The 19,575-nt window shown below is 44.2% G+C and overlaps 1 protein-coding gene across 2 annotated transcripts in view; it reads left to right on the top strand.

Moving 5' to 3' along the window:
• The window catches only part of LOC118784265 (glutamate receptor ionotropic, kainate 3), a 115,230-nt gene that overhangs the window by 87,595 nt on the left and 8,060 nt on the right, over positions 1-19,575 (top strand). For both annotated transcript variants that reach the window (XM_036538405.1, XM_036538404.1), the window contains 2 exons: positions 3,987-4,210; positions 10,998-11,116. In XM_036538405.1, the coding sequence (XP_036394298.1) occupies positions 3,987-4,210; positions 10,998-11,116 (343 nt within the window). The remainder of the gene's footprint in view (positions 1-3,986; positions 4,211-10,997; positions 11,117-19,575) is intronic.

Here is a 19,575-nt window from a genome sequence, read left to right as displayed (position 1 = left end):
GTGGATAATCAAATATATCACATGCACCAATAATAATTTGAAAATTAGCGTTAATTACAGTGTGTAGATTGTTAGGCAGCCTGCTGTAATGTTGCATTAAATCTATGCTAAATATTTGATTGTCTGTTTCTACTAAGATTGAGAAGGAAATAGTTTGCATGTTAGTGATACATTATTACACACATGCTCACACACATGCGCACACACACACACACACACACACACACACACACACACACACACACACACACACTGCTGCAGAATATAAAAAGAGAGATTAAGTAGGAGAGAGAGTTTCCATTTCCACATTAGACCTCTCTTCCAAAGGCTACTTTAATTAAGAAGTGGACCTAAAAGAGGATCCCTCTTTTTTCTCCCTCCTTTTCTTTAAACCCCCCTCTTAGTCACCAAATTAAACAAAAAATGTTGATCACAAAAAAAGAAGTACAACAGGAAGGTTGCAAACCCAACAGACCGTATGGCAGGCAAGTCTCGATGGTTTGCATCCATTCACTGTCGTGTCTCTCTGTGTCTCCACAGTTTCCCCCTGCTGTGCATCTCTCCCATTTTCCCCCATCATACTTTCAGTTCCCCATTAGCTGACCTCTTTGTTCACATGGCTAACGCTGGTTTCCTCTGTGTGAATCATTTGTAGAGGTGCGAGAGTGAGGCTTCATGAACCACATAATGGGTGAAGCTACTATCTTCTGCCAATCACTGAGATGATGGAACCGATCAAAGTCCTTTGTTCTCGACAGCAAAACACTATAATTGGTTGAAATTAGTGAGACGTTTATTTGATGCACCTTAATGTTCATGGCTGTCCAAGCTGCTTTCCTGCTGTGAAATTAATTCACCGTGAGCAGTTGGCAGATGGTGCATTGCTGTTAGAAAACTGGGTAGAGGGACTTCATGATCGAAGCTAACAAACAGTGACGTATAAGTTTTATCAAGGTCACAATACCAAACTGGAAAGTTTCCCTCGTTTCTATAGGAATGAACCAGAAATTACCTGACATTACCTCTGTCTGAGAATCTTGAATCCAACTGGCTGGTCTAAGCCACTAAAATATTCAGCAACACCAAGTGTTTATTCTTACTTCACTCACAGATTACTCTCTGGAGTCACTCTGTGGTCTGTCAGACCACTGCAAGCAGGGTGACAGTATAGCATTGTGGTTAGGAGCAGTGTGGTGTAGCGGAGAGGAGCGGAGCTCCTAACCAAAAGATTGCTGGTTCGATTCCCCACTGAGGCACTGGTACTGTACCCTTGGGCCAGGCACCTAACCCAGAACTGCCTCAGTAAACATCCAGTTGTACAAATAGATAACATGTAAAAATTGTAACCTATGTAGGTCACTCTGGGTAAGGGTATCAGCTAAATGATCTGTTGTAGTGACCACTTTCAGTAAGTCTGTATGCACACAGACATACATGTGCAGTAGGAGGGTTGAGAGTTTATGAGGAAGAACTCCCAGTTCTGCTATCACAAGCTACATGGACAGTAACGTGTAGTTTCATCTACTAAGTTAATAAATTATCTCAATGTTCTTTCTGTACCATAAAACATTGTGTTCGCATTGTGGTTTTCCTATTCATGAGTCAAGACTCAGCTCATAAAAACCACTCGAGTTACTCACCCTGAATGTCGCCAGCACCACAAACACTCAGTTCCTTTGGTGATGTGGTGATGTGCTTCTGTGCAGTTTAAAGCGTCTGTCAGTAGCTCCACCTCCATTTTGGGGTTAATGAAGCCCCACTGATCCATCATTGACATCTTTGTATTGCTATGCAGTACTATAATAGCACCGGATATCACGGCACTGTGTGAGGGATTGACGCCTGTTCAGATGTGGTCTGTTTTGTTATATTGTTCCTGTAACTTTGTTAAATGTACTTTTATACTTTTATACTTTGTGGGTTGCTCTGCCTAAGAGTCACTGTTAAGTCATGAAATGTTATGTAGCATGGATAGAGCAGCTCTGAGCACTGGGAGAGGGGTGAACCAACACTGTAGCCAAAGTGAGTGTCGCATTCACGCTCCACAGACGTGCCCAGATGCTTGGGGGGTCACAGCACGGCACGCTCTGCCTCACACACCAACCGCGTCCGCCATTTCGGGCTGCGGCGCCGGGCAAGCCGGGACTGAGCAGACTGTGCTGTCTCCGTTTGGGCCTGGCAGGGCAGGATTGGTGCAGAGCCACGCGGCGCTGTCTCTGATAGATCGGCCACAGCTTCCCGTGTGAGCGCCGGGTTTACTCCGCTCGGCAAAGGGACGCATCAGTAGTGCGTGTGTACACAGCCAGGTTTCTCTGCTCTGGCCCCCAATGCACCGGGGGAGATGGGGAGAGGCAGATCATTGGGTTGAGTAATAACTTCTCGCCATAAAGACAGGGCGGTATTGGATCCAGGCTGTAAATGTAAATATTTAATGAGGACATAATGGCGACTCTGTATGCTAGATTGGTTTCCTCTTTTCCAGCGCGTTGTTCCGTGTTGAGCATGCGGTGGACTGATGTGTGGGCCAGAGGGTGGTGTTAGGGTGGTGGTGATATCCCCCCCCCCCCCCCCCCCCAACTCATTCCAAAACCCCCAGAGTCCGTGAGCGGACAGGAATCGCCCGGCTGCATTGACGGGGAGGGAAGGTGCTCTGTCCTCTTATTTATTTATTTGTGTACTTATTTATTTTTTTTATTTTTGAGTCAGCACGGCTCCGACGTGTGAGGGAATGAGGCACCCGAGCGTGAGGAGCAGCTGGTTTCATTACCCTCCCATTCAGACCCCCGAGAGAGAGAGGCGGAGGTGAAGCCATGTAAATGGTGACCTTCTAAATATGCAGCAAAATGTATAATTGGGAAACTGTTCCTTCGCCGCCAGACTCCGCCGCCGTCGCCGCTTGATGGAGCCTGGAGCTTATTTCTTATCGGCGACATTAGGGCACTCAGAGGCCCAGATACTGAGGGATTTTTTTTTTTTGCACCCGTGTGGATAGATTGCAGCTCTGTACCATTCACATGGAAAATACTTCCACCCCCCCCCCCCCCCCCCCAACATGCTCTAATAAATATAGAGGGGAGAGTGAAAGTAGGCTAATTGGAAATCTGTCTGAGCCACCTTCCCGAAATCGACTTTGCAGAAGTTTGGAAACCGTTCCCCGGTAGTTTGACTCTGAGAGGGCTCTGCAGAAATGGTTATGCAGAAGACAACAAAAAAGGTGCAATCATCGGTGCATCAGGCATGTTTTACAGTCTGTTGTTTGGTTGACAGTGTATCTCTGCTCTTGAGCGCGTTTTCTTTTTTGTGACTGACTCTGGCAAATCTTTTAGAAACTTTGATGGCCGCTACCGCCGTGCAGCAGATTTGTTTTGTCTTTTATGAAAGGATTTTCTGCGGCACAAACTGTTCGAAGGGATCATCTCAGATGTTCAGAGAGAGTCTAATATAAGGCTTTGCTCGGCGGGGTGGGTGACTGTATCGAGTCTATCACTTTCTCTTGCGATGAAGGGCTCTGGAATGACAAAAATAACAGCGAGGGAGAGTGGGGCGCTGGCCGCCTGTACGTCCGCCTTGCGTTTACTGCCGAAGTGGAAGATTAACCCGTACTCACCAAACAGGGCCAACGAAGTAAAGCAACAAAATTAACTACAGGCAAAAGGGTATTTTTACTGAGTACTCTGTGCTAATACACAACCTTTACATTTATATCACACACATGCATGCATGCACGCATGTGCGCACACACACACACACACACACACAGACATACAGGTAAACATAAATACTGCGTGCTTTATATGGTACAAGAGTTCAGCCAGTTATATGAGAGGTCCCAGCATCTGTCATGGCAGACTGAAATGACTGGTGCAGGTTGAATGAATGAACCTGTTTTACACCGTCAGGACAAATGCTGTGCTCCAGAGCATCTCTTCCTGAGTGGAGGTCTCTGACACGCATTTGGTTACGTTGTATCTGTCGGTTTCCTGCAGAAAGCAGACCTCGCAGTGGCCCCACTCACCATTTCCTACCTGCGGGAGAAGGTCATCGACTTCTCCAAGCCCTTCATGAACACAGGGATCAGCATCCTCTACAGGAAGCCCAACAGCACCAACAACGGCTTCTTCTCCTTCCTCAACCCCATGACCCCCGACATCTGGGTCTACATCCTGCTGGCTTACCTGGGCGTCAGCTGTGTGCTCTTCGTCATTGCCAGGTGAGTGGAGTGAATGTGCGTCTCAATGCCGGATGAGGTATTGCTGCTGCTGTAGATGTCCCTCACAAGCCACCGTCCACCTGGATGTCTTGAGAAACGTTGTGGCTGTTGCAATCTCTGGAACAAGAAAAATGTTTATAGGCATCCAGTCAAGCTGCTTTGCTTCAATTAGGTTGACGAAGGTTAAGGAACAGTGAGAGACAGAGGCCCTCTCAGCATCCATGTAGTGAGGAAAGGGTCCTCTTTTCTATGTAAGTGCAACTGGGGTTAATTAGACCTGAACTATGAATTAGACCTGATACCATCTCTAGGGACCCTTTATTGATGGCAGTTGAGTCCAGTCTGGTCCTGGAGATCCATTCTCCTCCTTTAAAGGTCCCCTTCAACCAGCAGCTGACTGCCACCTGGATCGACAGGTGATTCACCTTTCCATCAGATCAATAACTCCAATTAAGTAATTACTACATGAGTTGGACTGAAAACCAGATGTGTGTAATTACTGTAGACAGCAATGATCCAAGGACATCCAGCTGGCCCCAGAATTCCTAGAGTAAAGTTCTGTATGGAGCTGGCTGGAATGCATTGAATAGGAGTAGTGGATAGTTTATTCCTGATTCCCTGAAATGTCATTTCTCACCACAGTTGATTTTCTTTAGGCCTTGCCTCCTTCATCAGCTAGAGCTTCAGGGCCAGCGCATGTAAAAGGTGCTAGAAAGTAAATCAGGGAATAAGGTGCAGTGATTCTGGGCGTCGGTACTTGAGTGATGCATTTCGTCCGTTGCCCTTTGGAACATTAATAAAGGAATAAAAGGCGAAAACAAATCAGACCAATCATGCACACGATTGCGCCAAGCTGAGTTCATCTAGATTTCCGCCTCAGACGAGCTAACTTTGATTTGAGTGTTTCTTGTCATTGAAATTGCTGGTTTGTTCCTGTTTTGCATCTGATTGCTGCTCTCACTTGAGAAAGGCCATTTGCATGAAACACCCCCTCCCCCAGGGACCGTTCACAGTCTCCTCCCTCTGGGGGGGTCTTTGTTGTCGCCCCCCAGTGCAGTGATGGTGAAGTGGCACTTTGGGAAGTTCAGAGGAAACGAGCGCTCTTCGAGGGGCTTTTTTTTCCTTCTTCGTCTTTTTTTAAACGTGTGAGAGGAGGCAGCTGTTCTCATCAGATCCTATTTTGTTTTGAGACACGTTTGCAAAGTTGTGCTGGAGAACAACAAATATGGAATCACTCCAAACGTGGCTGAGCACCCCAGTTAATCACGGCAAGGGAAAGGGGCGCTTGAAGACACCATGGGCACGAGAGTCTGATCAGCCTCTGATAAGAAATGTCATTACCGGAGGTGGAATAATTAAAAAGTGGAACTCATATCTGAGTTCCACCAACTGTTTTTTTTTTTTTTTACAGAAATGTGCAAAGGTGCACGTCATTGGGCCTGTATTCTGCATTCTAGATGTGGATCTTTAGAAAGTTAGCAATAGCTGCAGCACAAGTGTTATAATAACCATTTTAATAGGTATTTTAAATGCATGTAAATACTGCATGACTAAGCAATTACTAAAATAGATAATAATCACTATCGTGAACATTTTTATGCCGATGCTGTGATCTACATACTTGTTGCAATATTACAGAGGTGGTTTAGGAATATTCATGTTTTCTGGGAGGAAATCATGATTTCTTGTTAAGACTAGTGATGCACAAATGATGTTCCATGCAGAAAATTTGCTATTCCTTCATTTCTAGCAGTAATCATTGTCCAAAACCTCCAAAGTATAGCTGTGATCAAATGCTGTGAAGCTGACTGACATGTGAAATCTAACTGTGATTGTTAGTTTTGTTTGAGCCACTTGATTTTCTCATCAACAAACATCTTCAGTCTCCAAAGGAAAAGACAGCAGATTATATTGTTTTGAAAGGCTAGACTGGTTCTCACTGCCATAGTCATAGCTGAAGCCATCATCGTGGGTCAATGCTATGCTAAACTCACTCGAGAGGGCTCACGGAACCATGAAAAATGAAAAAAATAAATCATAGCCAGTCGAGCTTTTAATGTGGAAAAAAACTCTCTCCTGTGCTGTGTATGGAGGGCTTATCAGTACCCTGAAATCCGGGGATCGCTTTAAGGATGTAAGTATGGGGGGAAATTGCTGAGGTCCATGCTTCAATAAACTGCCCAGGAACCTCGAAAATATACATTTGAAATTTAGCAGATAAAAATGGGCAATGGAATAGAGATTAAAATTTAAGACCCCAATACCACGCCGCTGTGGATAAGCACTGACGCTCCAGCAAGTGTGGAATAATAGAGGTTTTTTTTCTGGTGTTATCTCCGGGAATGCCGAGGTGCTGGCCAAGTTTCAATTTCAGGGAGTCGCCCCATCAGGTGGCTTGACGGGATCTGGCTGCCAACAGAAAAAAGGGAGCAGAACAGTCTTCTTTTTAATTAAGATAGCAGTGCAAATTGAAATAATGACTTATCGGCCGCAACCGTCTGCAGATCCGAGATCAGTCAGCGTGTTTGGCAGAAGGATAGATCTTTGTTTCTAACACGGGAGTTTCTAATTTATCTGTTGTGAATTTGGCATGAATTAACCCAATATCATATGCAGAGATATACTGAAGCACATCAACATTTGTTCCTTCTATTCAAGTGGGCATGACTTAAATGAAACTTGCATGTTCGGTATAAACATTTTTACCTGTTTCTCATTATTTTGAAGGTGCAGGCAGAAGTCTAGAAATTTCAGTGGAGGATATATTTGAATCATTTAATGCCTCTGTGATTTTTTATTTTGGATATCCATCCAAATGAACCTGAAATCACACATGATAAAGATAAATAGTCAACAGAGATATATTTAAAAAGGTGCCTTGGGTTTGCTTTCCATCTCTGCATTTTTCCTAATCTTTGTCACACACAACACTGGCTCACAGTGCTGCATGGCCAATTCCATATGTAGCTCAACAAAGCCATATTAGTCCATGGTCTGTGCCAAGATTTCCCTAAACAGCCAGAGTTTTAACAACAATGGATGCAGAGTTTCATAAAAAGTAAAGGGGAAGGAAAACCTAATTTCTCTGCTTCATCCTGTAGCACCGTAGTAAAGCATTCAAAGGACTTCAGCCTCTTTGGCCAGTGAGACATCATATCCCAGCTGCCCTGGCTGTACTGTACAGCTACAGCATCACATGCTCAGTTTTAATTTTATCACTTTCGGCTTTCACAACTAGAATAGCGCTGCTTAACTGTCTGACCTGTCCGTCTGAAGACAATGTTCAACAACTGGAGCAGCATGCTCACTTCCTGTTCCTTTCTGTCCCGCTCCCGAGATGGAAACAGTCACCCATGCCTGTAAAGATGGCGGAGGCCCCTGACACATGCGTACACAGTTTCCATGTGGAGACAACAGAGGGTCACTGATGTGTGCATCACCAATGACCTGTCCTCCAGAATTCGGATGCTGTTTGCCTAGCTGGCAGTCAGTTCATTAGATATGGAACCCTTTCCAACTCATGAGTGCACGTAGGCAAGGTGGTCAAGGTTAGCTCGGTCATGATTCAAGTTTCAAGATCCCGACTGCAAGAGCGTTGCAGCACTGTGGACGAACACTGACAGTCTGCCTGCGGACTGCAGTGGAGGAGGAACCTGTTTTTCTGCACAGTTCTGAGTCTGTGCAGCCCCCGCAATCCCCCCCCCCCCCCCCCCCCCCCCCCGTAGCCCTGCTTTGACAAGACGCTGCTTGATTTTTCCTGTAATTTCCCCAGTTTGTTTGTCATTCATCGGCTCTCTGCACAACACTAGATATGAGGCAGGGAGTCCTCATGTCAATCTCCCTCTTTGCTATTTTCAGTTTTTCTTCTGACAACAGATGGAAGGTCCCGACTCGCTGCTTAAGAAGAACGAAAACCGATGTTCTGCAAGAAGCAAATTGGCGATGTTTTGGTCTAGCTGTCTTTTGTCAGACAGACAGAAAGATAGACAGGTGTTCTCACTTTCAAACCTCTTCAACACGCTTGCAATTACCGGATTTTCAGTCACAGAATATTCCTCAACAAAGCCTCCTGAAATTACCCCACATCTTATGTTATGTTCTGTTATTTATGGCTGTGTAGCTTGGTGGGCTGTATGTGACTGTATACTCAAGGTTATTTGCATCATACCAGCAGGAACACTATTGTATGTCCATGTTTAAAAAAACTGGTCCCCAGTGATTAAGTCCATTACCGTCCTAGTTCCACATACCTGGGTTCGAGTCTGACCTCCATCATTCACCAACAATGAATGGGGAGTCTGTTGTGGTGGAACACAATTGGCCTCTCCCTTTTGACTGTAAAATATGCACTATAACAAATAAACTTTGATTAGTTGATAGATTGTTTGCTTCATTCCACTGGGGTAGGATGGGTTTCTGTCAGTCAGTGTCTGCTCATGTTAACATTGTGGCACCCTCTATGGGTTCATAAGGCACCTGCAAGTCACTGGGGTGATGATGGTGAAGATGTGCTTGACCACCAATTGTCATTGGCCACACCTTGGTGCATTGTGGGACTTGTAGTGCAGTTATTTTAAACTGTGTGCAAAAAGGGCAAAAATCATATATTATGTTATAAATGCATTGAAAATGTATATAGAAATGATTGAATATAGTTTAAAATTATATTTTAAATGGTATAGTAAAATAGTATGGGGTAGGTCCAAGATATTGCACTTCTCCAGAAGTCAGAGACACAGTTGTGGTTCTGATAGTTAGAAATACTATTATTATTATAATTATATATATTTATGTACAGTATAAATTATATATAATTATATATAATTATATGTAATTATAATTATACTAATTATTCCCATTTTATATCATGGAGTGTTTTATAGACCAGTGTATGATGTGTGATGATAAATATTATAAACGTTGTAGTCTTTTATTCTGGCACCATGTTCTACATTCAAAATGTTCTGCATTCAAAATGTTCCACATTCAAAATGTTCTACATTCAAAATGTTCTGCATTCAAAATGAAAACAGGAAGAAGCTGGCTGGTACAAAATATGACAGAAGTCAGTCACCTGTATAGTCATATTTTTGCAGTTTATGTGGCATAATGGCATATGTGGCATATATTCAAAAATAAGTGTACAAAAAACACATCACTGCATGGGGTCCTCAAATTTCCCTTTTGAAACGAGTTATTTTGCCAGCATCAAAGTGCTCAGACAACAATATTCTGATAAACTTTGATTGAATACCTGCAAGGAGAGGCCTGAAGGTCTTTCCATCATCTGTTAGCGTTTTCTAAAATAGCACATTTTCAGTGCGTGTGTCAACCTTTCGGAGTCACAAAAGAAAGAAGGCACTGTTTTCCTTTCACAGGGATTGACATCCAGATAAGAAGGATCTAAGATCTTTCCTCTCCCTTCTCCGGCAGCAAAACAGACTGAATAAATTAGAATAATCTGATCATGTTTAAAAAATTATTTAAAGTAATTTTTGAAAAGGAAATCACTGATACTTAGCACATTTTAAAATCTCTTCATTGGCCTTTTAGATTGACTGCTTCAGAAGAGTGCTTTGCAAAAAAATAAATAAATAAATTTAAAAAACAGCTAAACGTACACTGATCCTCATCCGGCGCAGTTAAGATGACCCAGTTTTTGGTTTGTTTTAATGTTGTACCTGTTCGCGCAAATGACATTTTCATGTCTACCACACAACCCCATAAAGCTGTATTTATATCTCACAAGAAGCACATCTTAGAGAGAGAGACTCTGGGAGTGCGGAGACTGAAGTGTGAATTCTGCAGAAGCTTTCACGTCTCCATTCATCCAGCCCGATGCCTGATCACTGCTGACAGACAGTTACAGTCAAGGTCGTATCTGCAGGCTTGTCAAAACAACAGGCTAATAATATGCCCTACCATATAAGGATGTCTCTGCATGGTTTTGAATGGGGTTTTTTTTTGGTTGATGCCAAGTGATTTCCTTAGTTCCCTCATGTCTTGATTGATTGTTTGACTTGATTGTCTACGATAGATGCACTGTGTCCAGCTTACGCAATTCGCGTTTTCACTGAAGCGGTTCAGATTTGGAGTCATGATCAAGCCTAATACTGGTAGCCCATACAAAAATGAATTATGTAATGTACTGAGAAAAGTGTTGCTCAGCCCTGGAATATATTACAGATACACTTTTTTTTGAACATAGCAATCGATAGGATATATGTCTATCTATCCTATTGATTGCTATGTTTGAAAAAAAAACAAGCTCCACACTAGCCTAGCACTTAACTTTGTATCTTACTGACCTCTGGTAATACCTTAAAATGTCTGCTCTTGCAGTGATGCACTTATTTGTAACTTGCTCTGGGTAAGAGTGTCTGCTAAATGATGTAATTTAATGTAAAAGATACATTTAAGATGTATTAATTCAAAGCAGAAATATATTATCATGTTGGCAAATTATCAATAATTAGCATATTTCCAATATACAGATTGAGCTAAATATATATGTATTTATATATATATATATATATATATATATATATATATATATATATATATATATATATATGTAAATTACTGTATTTATTTATTATAAATTATATTATAAATGGTTTTCATGGCAAAACACAGATCTATCCTATGTCTATATTTGCTTGGATCATCTGAATCATCTTCATGTTGAACTGTTGATTCTTACTGTGATCAGGGGATGAATCTTAATATTTTAATTTCACATGTGGCGAAAATCTGATTTCCTTCAAATGCTTCCTCTCCTGCTCAGATTCAGTCCGTACGAGTGGTACGACGCCCACCCCTGCAACCCCGGCTCGGACGTGGTGGAGAACAACTTCACTCTGCTCAACAGCTTCTGGTTCGGCGTCGGTTCCCTCATGCAGCAAGGTACGGACCGGCACGGCTGCGTTCTCCATGCCTCTCGATCGACGCTGCCAGCCCACCGTGCACCCCAATCCCCCCCCCCCCCCCCATCTGACAGCAGCATCACTTCATCACTTCACATTTTACCATTCAGTTTATTTATTTATTTATTTATTTATTTATTTATCACACGCCGTCGTGCCTGTCAGGAACAAGTGGAGCTTAGACTTGAATTACAAAGAATGATGTTGTCACCATCCGGCCTACGCTGGGAGCACGCTGAAGAAGAAACGCGTCAGCTGTCAAAGACGCATCGCGTGGAGTGGGGGGGTGGGGGGCCGAGGGGGGGGCTAAACCAACAGCCTCTGCCTCCCAGAAACACAACAACCATGACTCCAGAGGTCCGCCTTTGTTTTGAAGACAAAGGGAGTGAATCATAGATCTGGCTAGACAGGAGGTTGACACGAACCCACGACGCGCCGGGTGTGTGGGTCAGCGTGGGTTTGGGTCGAGGTTCCATGCTGTAAACTCCTCTTGCTGCCAGATTTCATCAGTGCCAAATACCTACATGGCCTCTCGCCGTGCAAATGGAATTGTTTCATTTATTTGTCATCTTGTGGGTCTCCCTCAGAACTTATGCTGAAAACCCATGATTCAGAACAGTGCTGTTGTCAGCATCTCCCACGCCTTCCCGAGCTCGACAGATTGTCTGTCTGTTTTTTTTTTTTTTTTTTCCGCTTTTACCCAGAGTTCTGTGTGGCTGGTGTCCGTACATTTTTTTTTTTTTTGTCTTCTCTCGCTCTGACAGACCGACGGCGGAGTTGTTTTCTCTCTCCACACTCCCGAGCTCTCAAAGGCATTTTAATGTTTGGGCGCCAGTTTTGTGTCTTTGTCACCTGGTTCACGGGCAGCCTCCGAAAACGGGCAAGGGGAAGGGGAGGCGTTAAGAGGATGCCGGAGTAACGCGGCTGTCTGCTGCGTTCTTCCAAGGCGCTCGTATGCAAATGGCACCCAAAACGCTACAGCATAATAAAGTCAGCGGAAAGGCGAAGTAATAAAATGTTTAACCTCGTGTAGCAAGACAAAGCCGAGGGCTGGATGAGACGGAGCGTCGTATCTCCGCCTGCAGGATAATAAATACAGAGCACAATTCATTAAGCACGATAGCTCTCCGGCATCGCGAGCTGCTAGGTATCTCCTCCACCCCGGCTCGTGTAGGCAGAGCCCGGGAGTCAAACGACGGCGCACGATTAGGGATGGGTGTGTGTGTGTGTGTGTGTGTATCTGGAGAGGGGGGGGGGTGGTAACAGCATTAGCCAGAATGCTTTATCAAAACAGACAACAAAGAGGCTCCAAGGTATTCGTGTTCTCGTTCAATTCTCCACACTGGCAACTTGCTGTTATTCATTTTTCAAGCTCCCCCAGCTTGGCTTCTGCATATTTATCTCTTGTCGCAATTATTTTTAAAAGGGTTTCCATTACGCAGACATCATGAGCACAAGTTAATCAGACGACTTCACCTAACGAGGGGACAGACAGCAATCTGTATTTGCCAGAAGAGCCGAGAATTGAAACAATGGTTTATATTTGAGCTGTGTGCATCAAAGTATGATTTCAAATTCCCCCCCCCCTTAATACTACTACTAATTGTGTTTTATGAAAAGATAGTTGGAAGGGAAATTTAATTTAATAAATTAATAATAAAGTAATAATTATCTTCTGTGTGGAAATTGTGTTTAAAGAACTACTGTCAGCTGATTAACTCTGTTCTTAGCTCATAATCTTGTCAAAAAAAGAACAGGTTTGAAGCACCAAGTGCCTCCATGCAGTTATTTTTGCAGTCCCTTGTTCTGTAGATAGATTAAGTTAATGTATTCCACAGTTGTAGTAGTAGTAAAAAAAAATTAAACTGCGTGACTGAGCCACAGCACGTGTGAGAATTGGGGCGAGTTATTGATCTTTGAAAGAGACCACTTTGCTCAATCTGTTTCTGAACCGTGAGCCTTAACACACAGAAACGTCATACAGCGGAGAGTGAGTGGACCTGTGTTTATGTCGACATAGTGAAAATGGCGTCTGACTCTTCCACAGCTCTGACCTGCAGGAGGAACTCACCGAAACGGAATATAGCCCCTCGCCAAGCAGTCTAACACCAACAGGGGGAAAGAAAAATGAATTAGGCCACATTTGAATGACAAGTTTAAATGTCAGATTATCACGTTTATGAGATGAGCGGAGGCACGGCTTGAGGCTGGTCAGACTCGCGTTTTGTGTGCGGCTGAACGGAGTGGAGAACGTGCTGAAGGCCACGGGAGAGATTACATTACATTGGCATTTAGCAGACACTCTCTTATCCAGAGTGACTTACATAGGTTACAATGTTCACACATTTATCCATTTATGCAGCTGGATATTTACTGAGGCAATTCTGGGCTAAGTACCTTACCCAAGGGTACAACAGCAGTGCTGCAGTGGGGATTTGAACCAGCAACCTTTTGGTTATGAGCCCTGCTCCGTACTACTGCAGCATACTGCTGTCCATAGATATTACATATTACATTAGAATTTGCTTGTCCATCCACTTGCTCCTCCAGCTGACAGCTTATAGCTCATCACCCCCACGTGGAGCACGTTGTCTAGTTAACCATGGTAATTATGCTCTAACGGTGAGCTTCTTTAGGGAAGCCACTCAAGGGAGTAGCTGCAGTCCCTGAAACCTCTGGGTCACTCCATCTCAGCTCTGGGCTTGGTCAGGATTTGCCTGTAGCAAACAATGGTCCTTTAAGAAGTTTTCGATATGAAAATGCTTGCTGCAAACCATGGAACCATCTTAGGCCTTCAGTAAATTGATCTGTCCTGTGGCATCTGACATCTGAGAGCTTGGCTGGGCAGTGGACTCTGGGGCCGCCAGCTTTTGCATTGATCAGGGGGAAAGTTTGTAGCAATTTGCCTTGAGGGGGTGGAGAAGGCAGAATGTGATGAGAGGTCAAGAAGCTAGCTTAGGAAAGGTCACGGGCTCCTTTTTTGCTCCAGTTTGAAACAGGAAGTGTCTTCTTGTCACGGCTCAGGCGAGGACTCAGGAGCGGACCACGTAAGATTCAGGTTCCGTGCGACTTTCTTTAAGGAAGACGACAGCGTAGCGAAAACGATAACAGGCAGGGTCTAAACCAGGCAGGCAGTCCGAGGGCAATTCCGGGGAAGGCGATCGTGGAGTCAGGCAGAGTCAGGAACCAGGCAAGCAGGCAATCAGGCAAACAGGGCAAAAACAGCAGGCAGAGAACCAAGGTCGGGTGCAGACAGAATCGGAAACCGGATCAACGAACAGGCAGGAAAAAACGGCGGGGACGAAACAGGAAAGAGACGCTGTAACGAACTAGCAACGAGACAAGAAACAAACGGGGAATATAAAGGGCTGGGGTGATGAGGAGATGGGATGCAGGTGAGCAGGCAGGCAGGTGAAGGTAATGAGGAAATCAGGTGGGCGGGGACCAGGCTGGGAGCGGGGCGGGGCTGGAACACAAGGAAAACAAAAGCACATGGAGAAAAAAAACAAAAACACAACAGCTAAGGAGGCGGAGCCCTGACACTTCTGGCAGAGGAGATACCCGCACACCTACAAGGGGGGGCATTTTCATTTCATGCTATCCCTCTGCCCCAGTTTAGCAAACGAAGAGTGGCAGTGATATTAAGCAGTCAACAATACGGCCTTCTGTCTCAAGGACATGTGACACAATCATCATATTAAGTCAGCCCTGTGTTTTGCTCATTTAGTTATACGTGTGGATGTGTATGTCTTTACCGTGCCCTCTGTATTTTTATACCCCTGATTAAATAGGAAAAAACCACAGTATAACTTTTTACTGGGTATTTTTTTTTTTTTTATCTTAACAGCATTGCGCAGAGCAGACTCATATTGTTGATGGTTTCCATTTGAATTTACATTTATTCCCTTAGCAGATGCTGTTATCAAGAATAATTTATGAAGTAAAGGTGCATTAGTGATTGTAATAGGGCCGCAACAGCACAGAATCAGACCGTCAGCATTCCGCCAGTTTGCCATTATTCTCATTCAGGTAAGATTCCTCATTCAGGATTTTTTTAAAATAGTTTAATAGCCATATGTATGGTTTCCATCTTCCATTTTCATTCACATGGATTCATTTAGCAGGTGCACTTATCCAGATCGACTCACAAAGAAAGGTACGTCAATACGTACTGCATAATAAGGCCGCATGAATAACTGCGCGCATTCGCGAAACGTCCGTAGCACGTTTGAACAAAAGCACCACCGAGTAATACAGAGGTGTGTACAATAACAGTACAGCCATACAAAAAACCTTACCAACAAAGCACTTCAACAATCAAGAACGTGTCACTTATCTAAGAACAAATGTCTATATCATTATCTTGAGAACAGCTGTTTCAGTGTACAGAACAATGCTCCAATAAGCATTCGGTACCACAGAACAACGCTCCAATAAGCATTCGGTACCACAGAACAACGCTCCAATAAGCATTCGGTACCACAGAACAACGCTCCAATAAGCATTCGGTACCACAGAACAACGCTCCAATAAGCATTCGGTACCACAGAACAATGCTCCAATAGGCATTCGGTACCACAGAACAACGCTCCAATAAGCATTCGGTACCACAGAACAACGCTCCAATAGGCATTCGGTACCACAGAACAACGCTCCAATACGCATTCGGTACCACAGAACAACGCTCCAATAAGCATTCGGTACCACAGACAAAAGCCAGGAAGCCGTAAACAGAGCACTGCAAGCCTCGCCGCCTTCTGCCGCGACGCGGGGAAAAGTGACTGGAAATGGAGAATGTTTTCATTATTTACAGGAGATTAATAAGCACTCCCAGCCTCCAGTGCTGTGTTCGAGCTCTGTGCGGAGACGGAGGACTGAATGTGAAACGCTGCTAATAATTCTCACCAGGGACATGAGGCTTTGTGCAGCTCCGAAGTTTAGCTGTAGCCACGCTTGTGGAAACAAGCTGGAAAAAAAATAATAATATTACAGAGAAAGCGGTGCTTTCGCAGGTCGAACTGCTCAATACTAAACCTGCAGAGAGTTACTCGCAGACAAGCCTTTTCATGCAGCAATATGTAGTACCCATTGACAACCTTTTCATTTTCAGGCTGTTTGCAGAGCTAATCAAATGAGTGTAGAATTTGCTCGGGCTACATGCGTGCATCCATTCCCTGGGTAGATTCAGAAACTGGAGGTGCGGAGGTGCTAGGCTAGCAGGCTCATATCATAACACAGGCTAAACTGTGGTTAGGGCCTTGTGGGATGTTCATCTCACCGCATGTCCATCATCTGCTGCATGTTGAGAGTTTAGTGTCCTGCCTTGTTGCATGGTTTATCGAATGCTTGCCAGTGTTGACCTCACGGTCAAGTCGAATCAATAATTGCGCCTTGTGGCCTTCATCACTCTCACAGTATGCTGTGTGTAGTGTGTATATATGTATATACATACACGCACACATACACGCACACACACACACACACACACACACACACATATACACACACACACACACACACACACAGTCTCACACACACACACACACACACACAGTCACACACACACACACACACACAGTCACACACACACACACACACAGTCCCACACACACACAGTCACACACACACACACACACACACACACACAGTCTCACACACACACACACACACACAGTCTCACACACACACAGTCACACACACACACACACACACACACACACACACACACACACACACACACACACACACACACACACACACACACACACACACAGTCCCACACACACACAGTCACACACACACACACACACACACAGTCTCACACACACACACACACACACACACACACACACACACACACACACACACACACACACAGTCTCACACACACAGTCTCACACACACACAGTCACACACACACACACACACAGTCCCACACACACACACTCACACACACACACAGTCTCACACATGCACAGTCACACACACACACACACACACACACACACACACACACACACGCCTTTATCTCATCTGCTTATATAACTCTCCCCCTCACCTCATGCTCTGTTCTGTTGAGTGTCGCTTTACTGTACAGAACTTTTTGGACATGCTCCCCTAAGCTGGAAAACGCATTATATTTGCATGCTTCCCCGAGCCTGAAAGCTCCTGCCTGCGCTTATAAATGGTCTTCATTTTCATCGCTGTCTTAACAAGCTTTGCCACTCTACGCCTCACCGTCTGGCCTGACTCCTCACATCTTCACTCCCCTCCGCTGTGCGGTTATCTCTTTGCTGATGTTTACATCACTTTTAAGAATGCTCTCTTTCACCCCCAGCCCCACCCTTTTACAGTGAATTCACCCTGACTTCCATGTACATTCCTGCATAATCTCTGTAACTGTGACTCCTCAGGGCAGTAACAGCAACACATCACTGGGGTTTCACTTGCAACCTTCAGGCTCAGAGTCCTTGGGTCTCTCCCCCAACAGCTCGTGGTCAGGTAACAGGGTTGGATTATATTTAGTAGGTGTCAGTAGGTATTGCCTCTCTGCGGTCACTGACATGTAAGTATAACTTGTCAGAATGGCACAGCAGGAAAAAAAACCCCTCACTGGGGTGATCAGGGAATGCCGCCCCTCCCCCACCCCCCTTCGACGACCAAGTTACTTTTCAAAATTGGGTGTATAAATCATTTCAGTACCAACATGAGAGAACAGCAGGACACTCTTAACAGAGGGCATTCCTGAGGCCAATGGAGCAAAAAAAAAAAAAAAAAAAAATCAAACAAACCAAGAAAAAAGATAGATGACTTCTGCAGTAGATGAAGACGGATGGCTGGTCTGGTAAAATATTAGGACACCTCACCTGAAGGTTGAACCAAAACAAACAAACAAAAAAAAACACATTGCATCATACTGTTAACGTAGTAGCTGAGCAAGGTGCGTTAGGGATATTGCGTGAATATCCATAGATAAATAAATAAAGTAAAATTTATTTATCTATGGATATTCGCGCAAGATCCCCAGTCAAACCAGGCCTCTTTAAAGCAAGTGTGATGTATACAAGGGGAGGCTGTGGCACAGGGGGAGAACTGTGTGAGAGGCTCAGTGGAAGTGCTGCAGAGAGGTGAACACATCCTCTTTGTCTTTGTGGCAGTCTTTTAATTGGAAGGAAGCCTATTTTTTGTCACGGGTTACCAGTTCTGACAGCAAGGTTTATAAACACAAGCTTTCAAAAACCCCTTTCAGTTTTAAAAAATGGATGTAGCACCTTATTCTTTTAAGGTACACAAATAGAATTTTTTTACAGCTTTATCTGCATAGGTCCCATTCTCCACCTGGGGAAAAAGTAATGCTGTTCAATCTCCCAACTGCAATTTCCTTGTGCATCCTCTCTGATGGATTCAGCCTCTTCACGGCAAATAAGATGGAGGTGACAACTAACCAGGAGGATCTTATTCTCTGTAGGGATGTGTTATTGTCACCCTCGCATTCCTGTGCTGGCCCTCGAAACGAATTTCACTCCGCAGCTGTGTGACCGGGTAAACGAGATCAGTCAATAATCCGCACGGCCCTCGGTGCCAGACCCGAACACTGCCGCTGCTCAGCCTCACATGTCTGAACCCATATCGAAATGCAGACAATTACAAGCAGGACACAGGGACTTAGATGGCTATTTGTTTTCCAAACTGTGGTGTCTTGCCGGCTCCCCGGCATTACATTATTGATTTTTCTTCTCTTCCCTAAGTGTATTTTTTTGGCATGAGCAAGACTGCTAGGAAATGTACACCATCCATCTTGTTTATGAGCAATTATGAGTGCAGAACAATTGGTCCATTCACAGAAGGGCTCGTTGGTGCGGAGCTGATGGTGTTTGGGATCACTGTGCCCATGCATCACAGTTCTGGATTTGGTTGTCCCCCCCCCCCAGATGGCTCGGATATCTTCTTTCCAACGCCATCACAAGGACAATACGAACAACTCCACCCCCAGAGTTTCTCTCCTTTTGACCCAATATCTCTTTGGACACATCCTCTGCATGATTTATTGATTTTGAGTCTTTGAAAAAGGACAGCCATCTTTCTTCTTCAGCCATTTCATTCAAAATACATATCATATAATGCTCATTTTTTCAGGACTTTCTTTCCAGCCATGCATATATGTATCTGATGTGGGTTAAGTTTTGCACTGTGTTGGATGTAATTTATGACCTTGGAGCGGGGGCTGATTTTAGGGTAGTTCCTTATCTCTTTTCACAGTGGAATAATAAAACCCTCTGGAGATCCACATGTACTGAAGAGTTAACATCTGTCTCTTTTCTCTTTTAAGTAGAGAGGGCTAGCTGTAGCAGTAGGAATAATTCAATGTGTTTTGGGATACACTTGCACTACACCAGTGTTGTTATTATTGTAACTCATTATTTATAATTACTATGTACT

The sequence above is a fragment of the Megalops cyprinoides genome, chromosome 10 (assembly GCF_013368585.1).
Source record: "Megalops cyprinoides isolate fMegCyp1 chromosome 10, fMegCyp1.pri, whole genome shotgun sequence".
NCBI classification, from domain to species: domain Eukaryota; kingdom Metazoa; phylum Chordata; class Actinopteri; order Elopiformes; family Megalopidae; genus Megalops; species Megalops cyprinoides.
The sequence above is the reverse complement of the archived record's forward strand: the minus strand, read 5'-3'. Positions and strand labels throughout refer to the sequence as shown.